Here is a 13,364-nt window from a genome sequence, read left to right as displayed (position 1 = left end):
ACGGCACTCTCGTATCCACAAGTAGCCGAAGGTGAGTGATTTGTTGTAGTGGTGATGCCTGCAGTGCTCCCATGACAACTGTTCATTCAGAACAGCTGCAGTTTCTAAGTGTGTACATGATCTCACCTGTCAGCTGAGCCACCGGGTTGAACTCAGCTTCATCACTTGTCTCCTTGGTTTGCTGCGCATTCAGTTTGCAGCTTCCATTTTCAATAAGGTAACTGCAATGAGTGTGCAGCGCTGGTTCTTTCTGAAGGGCCAGCTTTTCCTCACCTCCAGTGCGTTTAAACAATCACGTCAATGCTCACTATAAAATTTAGTGGCAATGTGAAGGGTACTAATAAAGTGGTTCAAATAAATAACTCATGTTATTTATTATGTTAAGCTTCCATAAATTGGTATCAAGAAGGGGCAGAAGAATAACTTAGAATTATATAATATGAAGAAAAGGCCTCATGGTGTTTGTAATTTAGATTCCTTTTAATACAGGTAATATTGAGGCAATCACAACTTCAGATAAAGTTGCTTCTCTTGTCCTAATAAATCCCACCCACAGAGAAATTATTGGAATTATCTGTGTATGTGTTTTCCCTTGTAGAAGTTAAATTCTGAGAGGGGGAGGCCCACAGTAGGTATTCAGTAAAGGTTTTCTGGCTACCTGAACATGGAGAAAAACATTTCCAAAGTGACTCTCATAATATCTGGGCACTAAATCCATGTAGTTCTGTCTGCCAGCCCACCCATCATGGTTAAGTGAGGAAATACTGAGAGCATCTTGCTGCAGTATTCAAGAAGACTTCTCTAGAGAGCATTTACATCTGAGACCTTCTAAAAGGCTGGTGGCCAAGCAGCTTTCGGGGGTGTGGGAGAAGGAGGAGGTAAAGATGAACTGGGTACCAGAGAGTTCTCTGTTCTCTGGAAGAGCCTGGGTGCCCCATCTCTTTTGACTTTAGAAATTTTTCTTTCTTTTCTAGGCAGTGAGACTACAGCACCCAACTTCATAACCTAGGTCTTTTCCATACATTCTCTCAGTTTGCTTTACCTAGCATCACTCAAGGAGGGATTAAAAACAAGGGTCCAGTTTTTGTTTATTTTTCAATTCATTTTCTATTTATTAGCAGGGCCTTGAGAGAGAAATGTGAGCTGTTTTGAATCTTACAAAAATAAAGTTCCTGGGATCCTAATGTTTCCCCCAAAACCTTGTAGTTCCCTAGGATATGAAAACTTAAATCCACTAGGCAAGGATGAGAAAAAGTTCTGACTCTGAATAAAAGCATGAACAGGGAAGTTTCTCTCCCCTCCACAGGTTCTGTCTGTTCATGGATGGGTGCAGGTCGGGGGTGGGGAGAGGTGAGAGGTGAGAGGTGCGAGGTGAGGGTAGGACACAGAATTGGAGCTGGGCATTTAAGAGGTAGAGGTGAAGGAGATGCAGGTGCCAAGGTGGTAGAATGAACATTTTTTTGGTCACTGTACCTATTCCACTGTTACAAAAAGAAGGTAAAATGCCTAGAAGGCAGGGGCTGGTATATAAAATAATACTATATATTTTTAGTGAGTCCATGCAAGAAGTCAAATTAACCAAACTAAAAATCCAATCTAATTTATTAATTTTTAATATAATTATTTATGTATTTCTCTCAAATATAATAATTTCTTAAGTCATTTCATGTCATTTTATTAGTCATTTAATTAGTTAATAGTGATGTTCAGAAAGCTGGAAACTGGGGATTCTGGTCAAGATGGTGACGTAGGTAAATGGGGTATTTGCACCTTCCTACAACCCCATCAAAATTACAACTAAACTGCAGAACAATGATCATTCAGAACCACCTGAAATCTAGCTGAATGAAAGCCTTAAAACTAAAGATATAAGAACAAGCCACATTGAGACTGGGAGGAGTGGCTGGTTCCATACCCACAGTGTGGTGGATAAAAGCTGAGAAGTGGGCACCATATCTGAGTCTCCATCAACCTGGCTATCGCTGTTCATCCTGCCCTGGTGAATGCCTGCGATATCCCCCACCGCCAACTTGTTTCCAGTGGCTTTTCCATAGGAATGGCCTGTCTTGGATCATGCTTCAGACTTTCCTAAAATCTCTCAAAACAGCAGCATCTGGCCTCAGTGTGCCCCATAGCTCTTGCTACATGGCCCCAGGTCAACAGGAGTAGCAGTCATCTGTAGATAGTTTTGTACCTCATGCCAGTGGCTCCAGAAAGAACACAGGTTGTTTCTGACCTTGGCCTGCTCCTCCTGGGGGACCCCAGAGCCAGTGTACCCTGTGAACAGTTTCAGACCATATTGAAGCACCATCCAACTGCCTCCACAAGCAACACACTTAAGAGGCAGACTCAGCAGGCACCAGAGCCTTGCTGAAGTAAGTGCTGCTCTGTGGGGCAAGCCCTTGAGCAGCTGATCCTCCACAGTGGTCACAGCCAGTCCTTGCAGTTAATTGCTTGGGGGTAAATTCCTCCCATTGATGTGCCAACAGTGATCAGGACTCAACAACAACAGAAGGGTATACAAAGCCCACATGGGGGTTCGAGGTACACCTGAAGTACCCAGCTTAGGTGAATGGGTAGGCTGTGCCACTGGACCCTACAGGAGACCTACTATATTAGGCCACTCTACCAAGCCTGGGAGATGATACATAGAAACAAACATGGGGAGGCTGCCAAAATGAGTAGACAAAGAAAAATGTGCCAAATAAAAGAACAGAACAAAATTCCAGAAAAAGAACTAAACAAAATGGAGACAAGCAATTTACTAGATACAGAGTTCAAAACACTGGTTATAAGGATGCTCAATGAATTTAGGGGAAGAGTAGATGAACTTAGAGATAAATTTAACAGCAATAAAAAAGATAAGGAAACCATAAAAAAGAACCAGTCAGAAATGAAGGATACACTAACTGAAATGGAGAATAATTTACAGGGAATCAACAGCCCCGAGTTGATGAAGTTGAGAAGCAAAACAGTGTGTTGAAATATAAGGAAGCAAAAAACACCCAGTGAGCAGCAAAAAAAAAAGAATAAAAAATAAATGAGGATAGTGTAAGGAGCTTCTGGGACAACTTCAAGTGTACCAATGTTTCCATTATGGGCATGATGAGATGAGAGAGAGTAAGAAATTAAAAACCTATTAAAAAAATAATAGAAAACTTCCCTAACCTGGTGAGGGAAATAAACATATAAGTCTAGGAAGTGCAGAGAGTCTCAAGCAAGATGAACTGAAAGAGGCCCACACCAAGACACATTGTTGTAACGTGTCAGCGAGATAATCAGAGACGCACAGTTGAATTGTAAAGGAGCACTTCATTGCACCGGTGGGCTGAGGGGGTACAGCTTCCCCAGATCCTCAGCCCCAATTCTTCTCGAACACATGGGGCAGCTATAACCTTAGGCAAAATTCCTTTACTTCTAGGGGTGATTAACCTATTATTGGAAAAATATTGAGGAAGGTCCATTAATGATAAAAATGGAGTAATTTAGTCGCCTTAGCCAAGAGGCCTACATAAGAATGGAATCTAGTCACCTTACCTTGGGGCCCAGGTCAACATCATAATTAAAATGAAAAAGGTTAAAGACAAAGAGAGAATCTTTTTTTTTTTTTTTTTTTTTTTTTAATCCTCACCCGAGGACACTTTTCCATTTTTTGTTCAGGTAGAGTGGGAGGGAGAGAGAGGAACAGAGAGAGAGAGAAACATCGATGTGAAAGGAACACATCGAGTGGCCGCCACCCGCACGACCGACCAGGGCCGGGGACAAACTGCAACCAAGGTACGTGCCCTTAGCGGGAACCGAACCCGGGTCTCTCCAGACCGCAGGCCGACGCTCTAACCGCTGAGCCAAACCGGCCAGGGCCAAAGAGAGAATCTTAAAAGCAGCAAGAGAAAAGCAGTTAGTTACCTACAATGGAGCTCCCATAAAACTGATTTCTCAAAAGAAACTTTTCAGGGCAGAAGGGAGTGGCAAGAAATATTCAAAGTGATGAAAAGCAAGGACTTACAACCAAGATTACTCTACCCAGCAAAGCTATTATTTAGAATCAAAGGACATATAAAGAGTTTCCCAGACAAATAAAAGCTAAAGGAGTTCATCACCACCAAACCACTTTATTAAACAATAAAGTGGCAATAAATACATATCTATCAACAATTGAATCTAAAAAACAAAATAAACAAGCAGAATAGAAACAGACTCATAGATACAGAGAACATTTTTGCAGTTGACAGACGAGACGGGTTGGGTGGTCGATAGGGTGAAAAAGTGAAGGAATTATGAAGTACAAATTGGTAGTAACAGCATAGTCATGGGGATGTAAAATACAGCACAAGGAATATAGTCAATAATATCCTAGTAACTGTTTATGGTGTTAGATGGGTACAAGATTTATCAGGATGATTATTTAGTAAGTTATATAATATCTAATCATGCAGTTGTACACCTGAAACTAATATAATATTGTATGTCAACTATAATTAAAAAATAAAATATGATAAAAAAAAAAAAAGAAAAGAAAGCTGAAAACTGTTTTGCTCATGTTGGCAACTGAAAACTGTATAATGTGCTGACTACACTGGGAGATCGTTCTCCGTGGGGCTCTTGTGTTTCTTCATTTCTGTGAGCAGAGACACCACCTTTGTTTCAGACCAGGGGCTGGCAAACTACAGCCCCCAGACCCAACCCAGCCTATGACCCGATTTTGCATGGCTCAAAAGTTAAGATTGTTTTTGCAGTTTTAAAGGGGTGTAAATCTACAACAAAGACAAAGACAATGTAGAATATGTGGGAGATTTGTTAAGTGGCAAAACGTAAAATATTTCCTATCTTACCTATTACTGAAAATGTTGCCTCTCTTCCAGATTATCCTCTCAAAGATGTTTGTATAGTCAACAGCTTTGGAAACTACATAGTGTCTCCCTCCGGAGCAAAGCGCAGGCATGCTTACTTAAAGATTAAATCTTAAAACATTTGGGTTTCCTAAGCTCAGGTTTCCTCTCCTGTAATGCATCTCGTTGAGTAAGTAGGTAGTGGCTCTTCTTGCGCTGCCCGGTGGGAACTGAGCCTCAGGAAGTCGGTGCAGAAATGAGAGTCTGGCTACTCCTATCACTGTGTTCATCTCACACAGGAGTCTCCTGCCTTCTGTCAGTATCCATGAAACTGTGGCAGGCTACCTAGTTGGCTTGCAAGTAGGGTAAATGCTCAGACCCTTTATAAAATCTTGACAACTACTTAAAGATTAATCTTGATGTCGAAAAGAAAATCCATATTAGATGTTCATGAGTAACTGAAATATAACTATATATATTCATACATCTGAGAGGAAAAAATATTTAGAAAAGAGATAAAAAGTATATTAAGAACATATCTGGATCTTTAAAGGTTACCTTGTATGATAAAGTTTTCTTAAATTGTTCACTGAAATAGAAAAGAAATAAGAATTCATCACCATTTTTTAAATACCAAATATTACGAGTAGAAATATTTATAATTTAGAAGAAGCTAAATTATCAACAAAAAATACGTATTTTATCTGGAGTATGTAATACTATCCCGAAGTAAAAACTACGCCAGTTTGAAATGTCTTTATAAAAAGACAAAAGCATGCCATCAATATGTTATCAATTAAAAAACAATTATTTCAAAGTGTTTACACTATTAGGGAAGCACAATCTTTTTTTTTTTTTTTGTCTTCCCTGCATCAGTGCACACAGATTCAATCTGTTTTAAAATGTAGGTTTTATTATTCAGGGGCAGAGGGCCCAACAAATCAGGAGGGGACTGCCATTAGAAAGTTTGTGCCCTGGCCAGTTTGGCTCAGCAGTTAGAGCGTGGGCCCAAGGTCTGAGGGGTCGCTAGTTTGGATTCCTGGTCACTTACCTGGGCACTTACCTGGGTTGCAGATTTGATCCCTTGCCCCAGTTGGGGTCATCTGGGAGGTAAGCAATCAATGTGTCTCTCTCTCATCGCTGTTTCTCTCTCTCTCCCTTCATTCTATCTAGAAATCAATGGAAAAATGTCCTCGAATGAAGACTCTAAAAAAAAAAAAGGCAGTTTGTTCCTCACAGACCCAAGAGGAGGGGCATGTGGTGCCAAGCAGGGCCACAGGAGGAAGCACCCGGGTCAGGAGGAGAGGGAGGCAGAGGGAGGCAGAGGGAGGCAGATCCCTGGGGAAGGCAGGGTGCACAAGCTTCGGGTTGGCTAGTAAGAATAATATGAGCAGTCTCTGGGGCATTGGGCCTGTCCTAGTTGTCTGGTACCTGTTCCTGGGATTCAGGCAGGGAGATAGTGACCCTGGAGATAGTTCCCCAAGGACAAAGGGGGCGAGTTTCAGTAAATCTAGAGATGTGATAAAGCTGGCAGATTTTATTTTATTTATTTATTTACTTTTTAAAATTTTTTTCCTTTATTGATTTTTTAGAGAGAGAGGAAGGGAAAGGGAGAGAGAGAGAGAGAGAGAGAAACATCGATGAGAGGAAACATCGACTGGCTGCCTCCTGCATGCTCCCCGCACTGGGGATCCAGGCCCACAACCTGGGCATGTGCCCCAACTGGGAATCAAACCAGCGACCTCTTGGTGCATGGGTCGACATTCAACCACTGAGCCACACTGGCTGGGCTGAAGCTGGCATATTTTAAATCAAGCTTTAAAATCAGTTAAGTGAGACTGCAGGCTGAATAACTCAAAATAGCATTCTTAAGAATCTTTCTTGTGCTAGACTTAAATTTCTTGGTGGGTTATAAAATATGTACTTTATCTAAATAGATTTAGAACAAAGTAAAATTTCAACTATTGAATAAGCCTCAAGTAATATTTTACTTTTGGCTTGTCTGTAGTTCCTTTGGTTTTTCTCTTACTAGTTGCAATTGTAGTAAAGAACAAAACAAGTCAAGACAAAGAATAAGACTATTATGTGTAGTAGTAACTTTAAGTTACTGAGATAGAAGCTTTTAAGTATAAATACTAATGAAGCATATGAAACATAAATTATAAGATTTCTTAGAAGTAATGATGGGAATGATCAAGAAGTCTTTTTTTTTTTATCCTCACCACCCGAGGACATTTTTCCATTTTTTGTACAGATAGAGTGGGAGGGAGAGAGAGGAAGAGAGAGAGAGGGAAACATCGATGTGAAAGGGACACATCGAGTGGCTGCCATCCGCACAACCAACCAGGGCCGGGGACAAACTGCAACCGAGGTACATGCCCTTAGCAGGAACCGAACCCGGGTCTCTCCGGATCGCAGGCGGACGCTCTAACCACTGAGCACACCGGCCAGGGCAAGAAGTCTTTTTTTTTAAAACACATTATAGGACATTATAGTTTTCCCAAACTAATGTATTTAATTTACTCTATAGTTAAAATGATCAGCACGATTCTCAATAACTATGGCTCAGAGAGTGAAATATCAGGTGAGTGGCCCTGCAGTGGGCTGAGTTAAAGTGATGAGAATTAAACTGTCACCCCCTTCTATGTGGGATAAGAAGGACAGTAAAAATGGCTGTCGAGCTTGCAGACTAATCATCACTACCACGGGCAGTCTTTAAATCTGCTACTACTGTAACTAGTTACTAAGTCTTAACTCTATGCCGCTTCTAAGGGCTTTACATATACATCATGCAATTTCCACAAAAACCTCGAGGTGATTTAGTATTATACCCCCATTCTGTAGACAAAAAGAGATTAGGTAAGTTGCTTGAGGTGAAACAACTTATAGAAGAATGCGGAGCCAATACCTGCACCTAGGAGAAATACTCCCGGATCCTAAGCCGTTAACTGCTATACCTGCTCCCTCTCATAGGGAGTGATTTCCGTTCAGAAGGTACACAGAGAAGTGCTGACACTGTTGACTTCTGGTTGTCTGACTCCCAGACAGACTTGCTTCTCAATTTCAGCAAGAGCTTGATCCAGGAGGAAAATCAAGGGCAGACATAGGGGAGATCCTCTCTTCCTTGTATAACTTATAAACAATACTTGCCATTGTGGAAAGAGGAAACGAGCTCAAAACTGTAATCTCACTGCAACTTTATATCAAAAGAGTTGTGTGCATTGGTTTAATCCCCACGTTGGTGCCTTAGGTAGAACACTGACTTTCACCTTTTTGGAAAGTTAAACTTGGAGGTGTTCTGAATGAAACCGTAACAGCAGGGACAGGAGACAAAGGAAGCCCGTGCTTCGATGCAGTGCTCAATCACCATGTCTGTTGCTACTCCACAAGCATGCAACGCCACCTGGAAAACAAGACCAGAGCTTAGCACTACATTCTTTCCTAACAGTGCTCTTTTTGTGCCCTTTTAAAAGATAATTTTTCTCGGGGACTGATCCCCAAGAGGTTTCAAGTTACCAGACTATTATTCCATAATAGTTTTCATTTGGACACACCAATGAACTAGAACCATTCATATTAATTAAGAAAATTAAGCAAGGTTGAAAAATTACAAAGGGAATATTGTAAATGAAGTATAAGATTCATCCGGTGGAAAATCTGAAGTGATGGAAAATACAATATGTATGCATGTTTAAACTTAGCGCTCTTGCTTTTGGGAATTTAGTTCAGTTGTAGCATTGTAATGAGAACACTAGATTGAAATCAGAATATTTTCTAGTCTAGAACTCTAGTAGGCTGTGTGACTCTGGGCCACTTAAAATTACATTTCTTGCCTGGCTGGTGTGGCTCAGTAGTTGAGCGTGAACCCATGCACCAAGAGGTCCCTGGTTCCACTCCTGGTCAGGGCACATGACCTGGTTTTAGGCTTGATCCCCAGTAGCGGGAGTGGAGGAGACAGCTGATCAGTGTTTCTCTCATCAATGTTTCTATCTCTCTCTCCCTTCCTCTCTAAGAATCAAATAAAAAAATCAAGTAAAAAAATCAATTTCGCCCTGACCGGTTTGGCTCAGTGGTTGGAGCGTCGGCCTGCGGTACACAGAGACCCAGGTTCGGTTCCCGCTAAGGGCACGTACCTCGGTTGCAGTTTGTCCCCGGCCCTGGTTGGTCGTGAGGGTGGCAGCCACTCGATGTGTCCCTTCACATCGATGTTTCTCTCTCTCTCTTCCTCTCTCTCCCTCCCGCTCTATCTGAACAAAAAATGGAAAAATGTCCTTGGGTGAGGATAAAAAATAAATAAAATAAAAAAATCAATTTCTTTGGGCCTTAGTATCCTCAGTTATGGTTATGACATATCATAATGCTGATGCAAGAATTAAATAGAAATATATTTTAAACATTTTTTCAAATGCTGCATAAATAATAATATAATCAGTGCAGTGTAAAACATATTGAATCATATTTATGTAGCATCTTTCCATATTCATATTATAACAGTTCTTAACACTGAATGATGAATTGCATAAACTACTTTCAATGGGTTTGTTGAAAATGAAACATACAATTACATATTAAAATCATGATTAAGGCTTCAATAATTCATGAAAAGAAAAATAACTTTAAAAATTTTTTTAACATTTTTTAAAAACAAATTCCTGAAGTATATCATACTGTATTATAACATAAAGTAGACAATTTTGAAAATTATTAGGCTAAACAAAGCAAAATAAGACTATATAAAAGAAAATCAGATGTAGGAATCTTGAAAGATAAAGCATTTTGTAAAAAAACCCAAAACAACACATTTCCACTTCATTCTGGACAGAGCAAATTGTATTACATTATAATTTCTTTTCTGGGGACATATCTCTCAACTGCAGGGTAGGCAGGGGTGTTTAGAGAAATATCATAAGCCAGATTCCTCTTTTGAATTGGAAAACCAAAAACCATGTTGTGTTAGGAAGAGAGAAGCAAGATCTTGCTCTTAATCCGTTACCTGAATTCGTCCTCCTTCTAAGCTTACATCAACTACGTACAAATCAACAATCCCTACGGTTGCTGTCAACCCACGTTTTCTGTTTCACTCCGAAAACAGAGCCCAGGAAGGCTGCCGTCTAGTGAAGGCAACAAAAACGACAGAGTAATTGGGAGAGTAAAAATCTTGATTTTCCATCTGCCCCTTTTATTTCATTAGCTTTGCAGAGCAAAAATAAGGCTAGTTCTTATTTTCAGGAGTAGCTGGAGAAATCTCATAGTAAAAATTATAGATGCATTTCTCCCTGAAGTAAGAGGAAGAGAACCAACACCCGCTGAGTGCCCTTTACGTACTGGCTCCATGCTGAGCGAGTGCACGCAAATCTTTCTGTGCCCGAAAGACTGTATTATCTCCATGTTAGAAGCAGGGAAACGGAGGCTCTGGAAGTTAAGACAGGGCCCACAACAAGCTCCTGAGGGGCTGGATCCTGACCCCATGGCATTAAGTACATCAGGCTGCTTCCCCACAAAATCCTTTTAAGGTTGTTAAAGAAAAGTTTAGACTATTTCCTTTTATATATCTCTCTTATGTTCACACCTCCATTGCTACATGCAAAAGAGTGCGTTTATTTCCCTCGTTTAAACAAAACAACTAAATCTAAGCACTATTTACATGATGGATTTTAGGTCCAAAAGGTTTTATTGCATCACATGCTCCTAATTTCCACTGCTGTCAAATGCAGGTCAGAAATAACAGGCAAATAATGAAGAGATATTGATCAATGGAACCATGTGAATATGGACATTTAGCATACAACAAAGGAGGCACTTCCTGCCACTAGGAGAAAGATGGACTTCTTAAAGAAGTGATGTTGTTGGGTTATCCTGATAGCTATAAAAAATAAAATTAGATCCTTTCCTTTCATTGCACATAATAAATTTCAAATAAATTAGAGTTTAAAATAAAATTTAAAAAAGATATGAATTCCTCTGTAACTTAGGGGAGTGTGAAATACTTTCCTAACTATGTCTGAAAATCCACATGCAACAGGAGGAAGGTTAATAAATTTGACAAAGTAAAAATTAAATTGAAAAAAAAACCCTCTTAAATGGCAAACCCAATAAGCTGACAGTAAAGTGGGCAAGAGATTTGGAGAGTTCACAAACAAAAATAGACAAATAGGCCTTAAACCAAAATAGTTAACTACTGCTCAAAATAAGAGAAATAAACTTTATTAAGATACTACTTATCACCTATTAAAATAACAAAAATCCTAAAAATTGATGCCAATCTATGGGCCAGGCTATGGAGAAACAAAAATGTCACAGCCCTATGGAGGAGGAATTCAGCAATATTCAGCAAAATTGCACATGTAATTTGCTCTCTCACTTCCAAAACTTTGTTCAAGGGACACATTGGCAAAAATATGAAAAAAGATTTATTTATTGAGGCAACATGTGAAATAACAACAAAATAGAAACTAGTCAATTTGCCACAAATGGAAGACTGATGAATAAAGTATTCTGCAGCTCTAAAAAGAAATGAGGAATATCTCTATACATGGCCGTGGAAGATCTTATTAAATGAAAAACAATGTTAAAAAATTCTCAAACTATTTTCAGTAATCATAGTGCTTTTTAAAAGAACTCTAATGGGTATATCGGGAGATAAAATATGAAATATACGTACATCATTAGGAATCAGATTTTATTTTAGCATAAAAGAAGAGATATATGAGATAAATGATGCTAAGTTCAAATCCCATCATCCTGAATTTAAATTGGAAGTATTAGTATGAACCCATGATGATTTTGTTAAAAAGAAAAAAAGTACTGCCTAGCTCAGACCACTGAGAAGCCTAGAAATAAAGGTCAAACCAGTATCAATGACCATTCCTAGTACCTAGAGTGTGGTAATCTTAATATTATTTTCCTTTCAAAGCATTTAGAGCTCCATGGACAAAGAGCTGATAAGGCAGGAAATACACAAGATGAGCTGGAACAGCCTGTTATTCGAAAGCATGGATGTTACAGGACTACTGAAGCCTTATCAAAAAGATTCAGGGCCCAACTCTAAGAGGCTCCCACTGAACAAAGACTGGAATATTTGGGTATCAATGACAATAACTGCAATGGATTGAAGTATTTGAAATATTAAATCGATGAGACAATAATCATACTGAATAAAACTCACTGGTTACTTTTGGTAGACAACCAACTCACTTTGAAAACTGGAAAATAAAAGAAACAATTTTATCTGGTATTTTCTTTCCGAACTACATCTCATTGTAACCAAATAGGGATTAAGCAAGCAAGCAAAAGAAAAAGCCTCATAGACACAGTCAACAGTATGGTGATTACCAGAGGAAAAAGGGGTTGGGGAAGGTAGAACAGGGTAATGGGGTGAAAAATGGTGATGGAAGGAGACTTGACTTGGGGTGGTGAACGCACGATACAATGATAGGTGATATGTTGTAGAATTGTGCACCTGAAACCTGTATAATTTTATTAAACAATGTCACCTCAATAAATTCAATTAAAAAAGTCAAAGAAGGCAGAATGATAAATTAGAATAGCATCATTTCATAATTCTTATTGAAATAATAGAGCTAGGGCCAATGGTCATGGGTGCTGCTGATGTCACACAGAGGCAGCCAGATGTAAGGGCCTGCAGACAGAACACACCACCACCTCTGAGGCAGCCTTACCCAAAAGTGATCCTGAGCTGATTATGCTGCTATAATCAAGATCTAACGTCCAATTCCTGGACAATATAAGGAACAAGGTAATATGCGAAGCAACACCAGGGGGATGTGATCAGCAAAATCCACACTGTGGAAAACTCTAAAGGAGAAATGGCACGGTTACAGAAACAAATAAACTGCAAGGAAAAATAAAAAGAGACAGGGATGGTGTGATAAGCAGAATGATCACTCAAAGATGTTCACATCCTAATACCTAGAACCTGTCAACATGGCAAAAAAGGATTTTTTGCAAATGTAATTAAGATTAAGCATCTTAAGATAGCAAGATTTTTCTGGATTACATGGGTAAACTCAAATCTAATCACGAGGCCACAGAATAGAGAACTTTCTCAGACAGGGAGAACGAGAGATGAGATAGAAGGAAAAGTCAGAGATTTGAAGCCTGAGAGAGACCTGACCCACCACTGCTGCCTCAGGGTGAGGAGGCCTGAGCCAGGGAACGCTGGTAGCGCTAAAGAAACTGACAAGGATCCCAGCTGAGCCAGCAAGGAACAGGGACCTTAGTCCCACAAGTGCTTGGAGGTGAGTTTTACCAATAATCTGAATGATCCTGGAAGTGGATTCTCTCTCCAGAAAAAAGCCAAACCAAGCCAATGCCTGACGTTGATCTAATGATGCCTGGAGCCAGAGACTAATTGAGCCCACCTGGATTTCTGACCTATAGAACTGTGAGATAATAAATTTGTGTTATTTTAAGCTGCCAAGTATTTGGTAATTTGTTACAACAGAAATAGAAAACTAATGCAGATAAAAACCTATACATTTTAAGCCTTAAAATTCATATTAGCACCCTGGCCAG

At 39.6% G+C, this 13,364-nt stretch overlaps 1 protein-coding gene across 12 annotated transcripts in view; it reads right to left on the bottom strand.

The window, feature by feature from the left end:
- GSTCD (glutathione S-transferase C-terminal domain containing) overlaps positions 1–13,364 on the bottom strand; it is a 146,023-nt gene that overhangs the window by 19,965 nt on the left and 112,694 nt on the right. For 10 of the 12 annotated variants that reach the window (XM_036240376.1, XM_036240328.1, XM_036240350.1 and 7 more), the window contains 2 exons: positions 8,099–8,232; positions 5,388–5,418 (listed from right to left, as the gene is read on the bottom strand). In XM_036240376.1, coding sequence (XP_036096269.1) covers positions 5,388–5,418; positions 8,099–8,232 — 165 coding nt within the window. Of the gene's footprint in view, positions 1–5,387; positions 5,419–8,098; positions 8,233–13,364 lie in introns of those variants that run through there. The other 2 variants (XM_036240393.1, XM_036240403.1) reach the window with 2 other exon arrangements.

The sequence above is a fragment of the Molossus molossus genome, unplaced genomic scaffold (assembly GCF_014108415.1).
Source record: "Molossus molossus isolate mMolMol1 unplaced genomic scaffold, mMolMol1.p scaffold_m16_p_1, whole genome shotgun sequence".
NCBI classification, from domain to species: Eukaryota; Metazoa; Chordata; class Mammalia; order Chiroptera; family Molossidae; genus Molossus; species Molossus molossus.
Note: the sequence above shows the minus strand (reverse complement) of the source record. Positions and strands in the feature narration are given on the sequence as shown.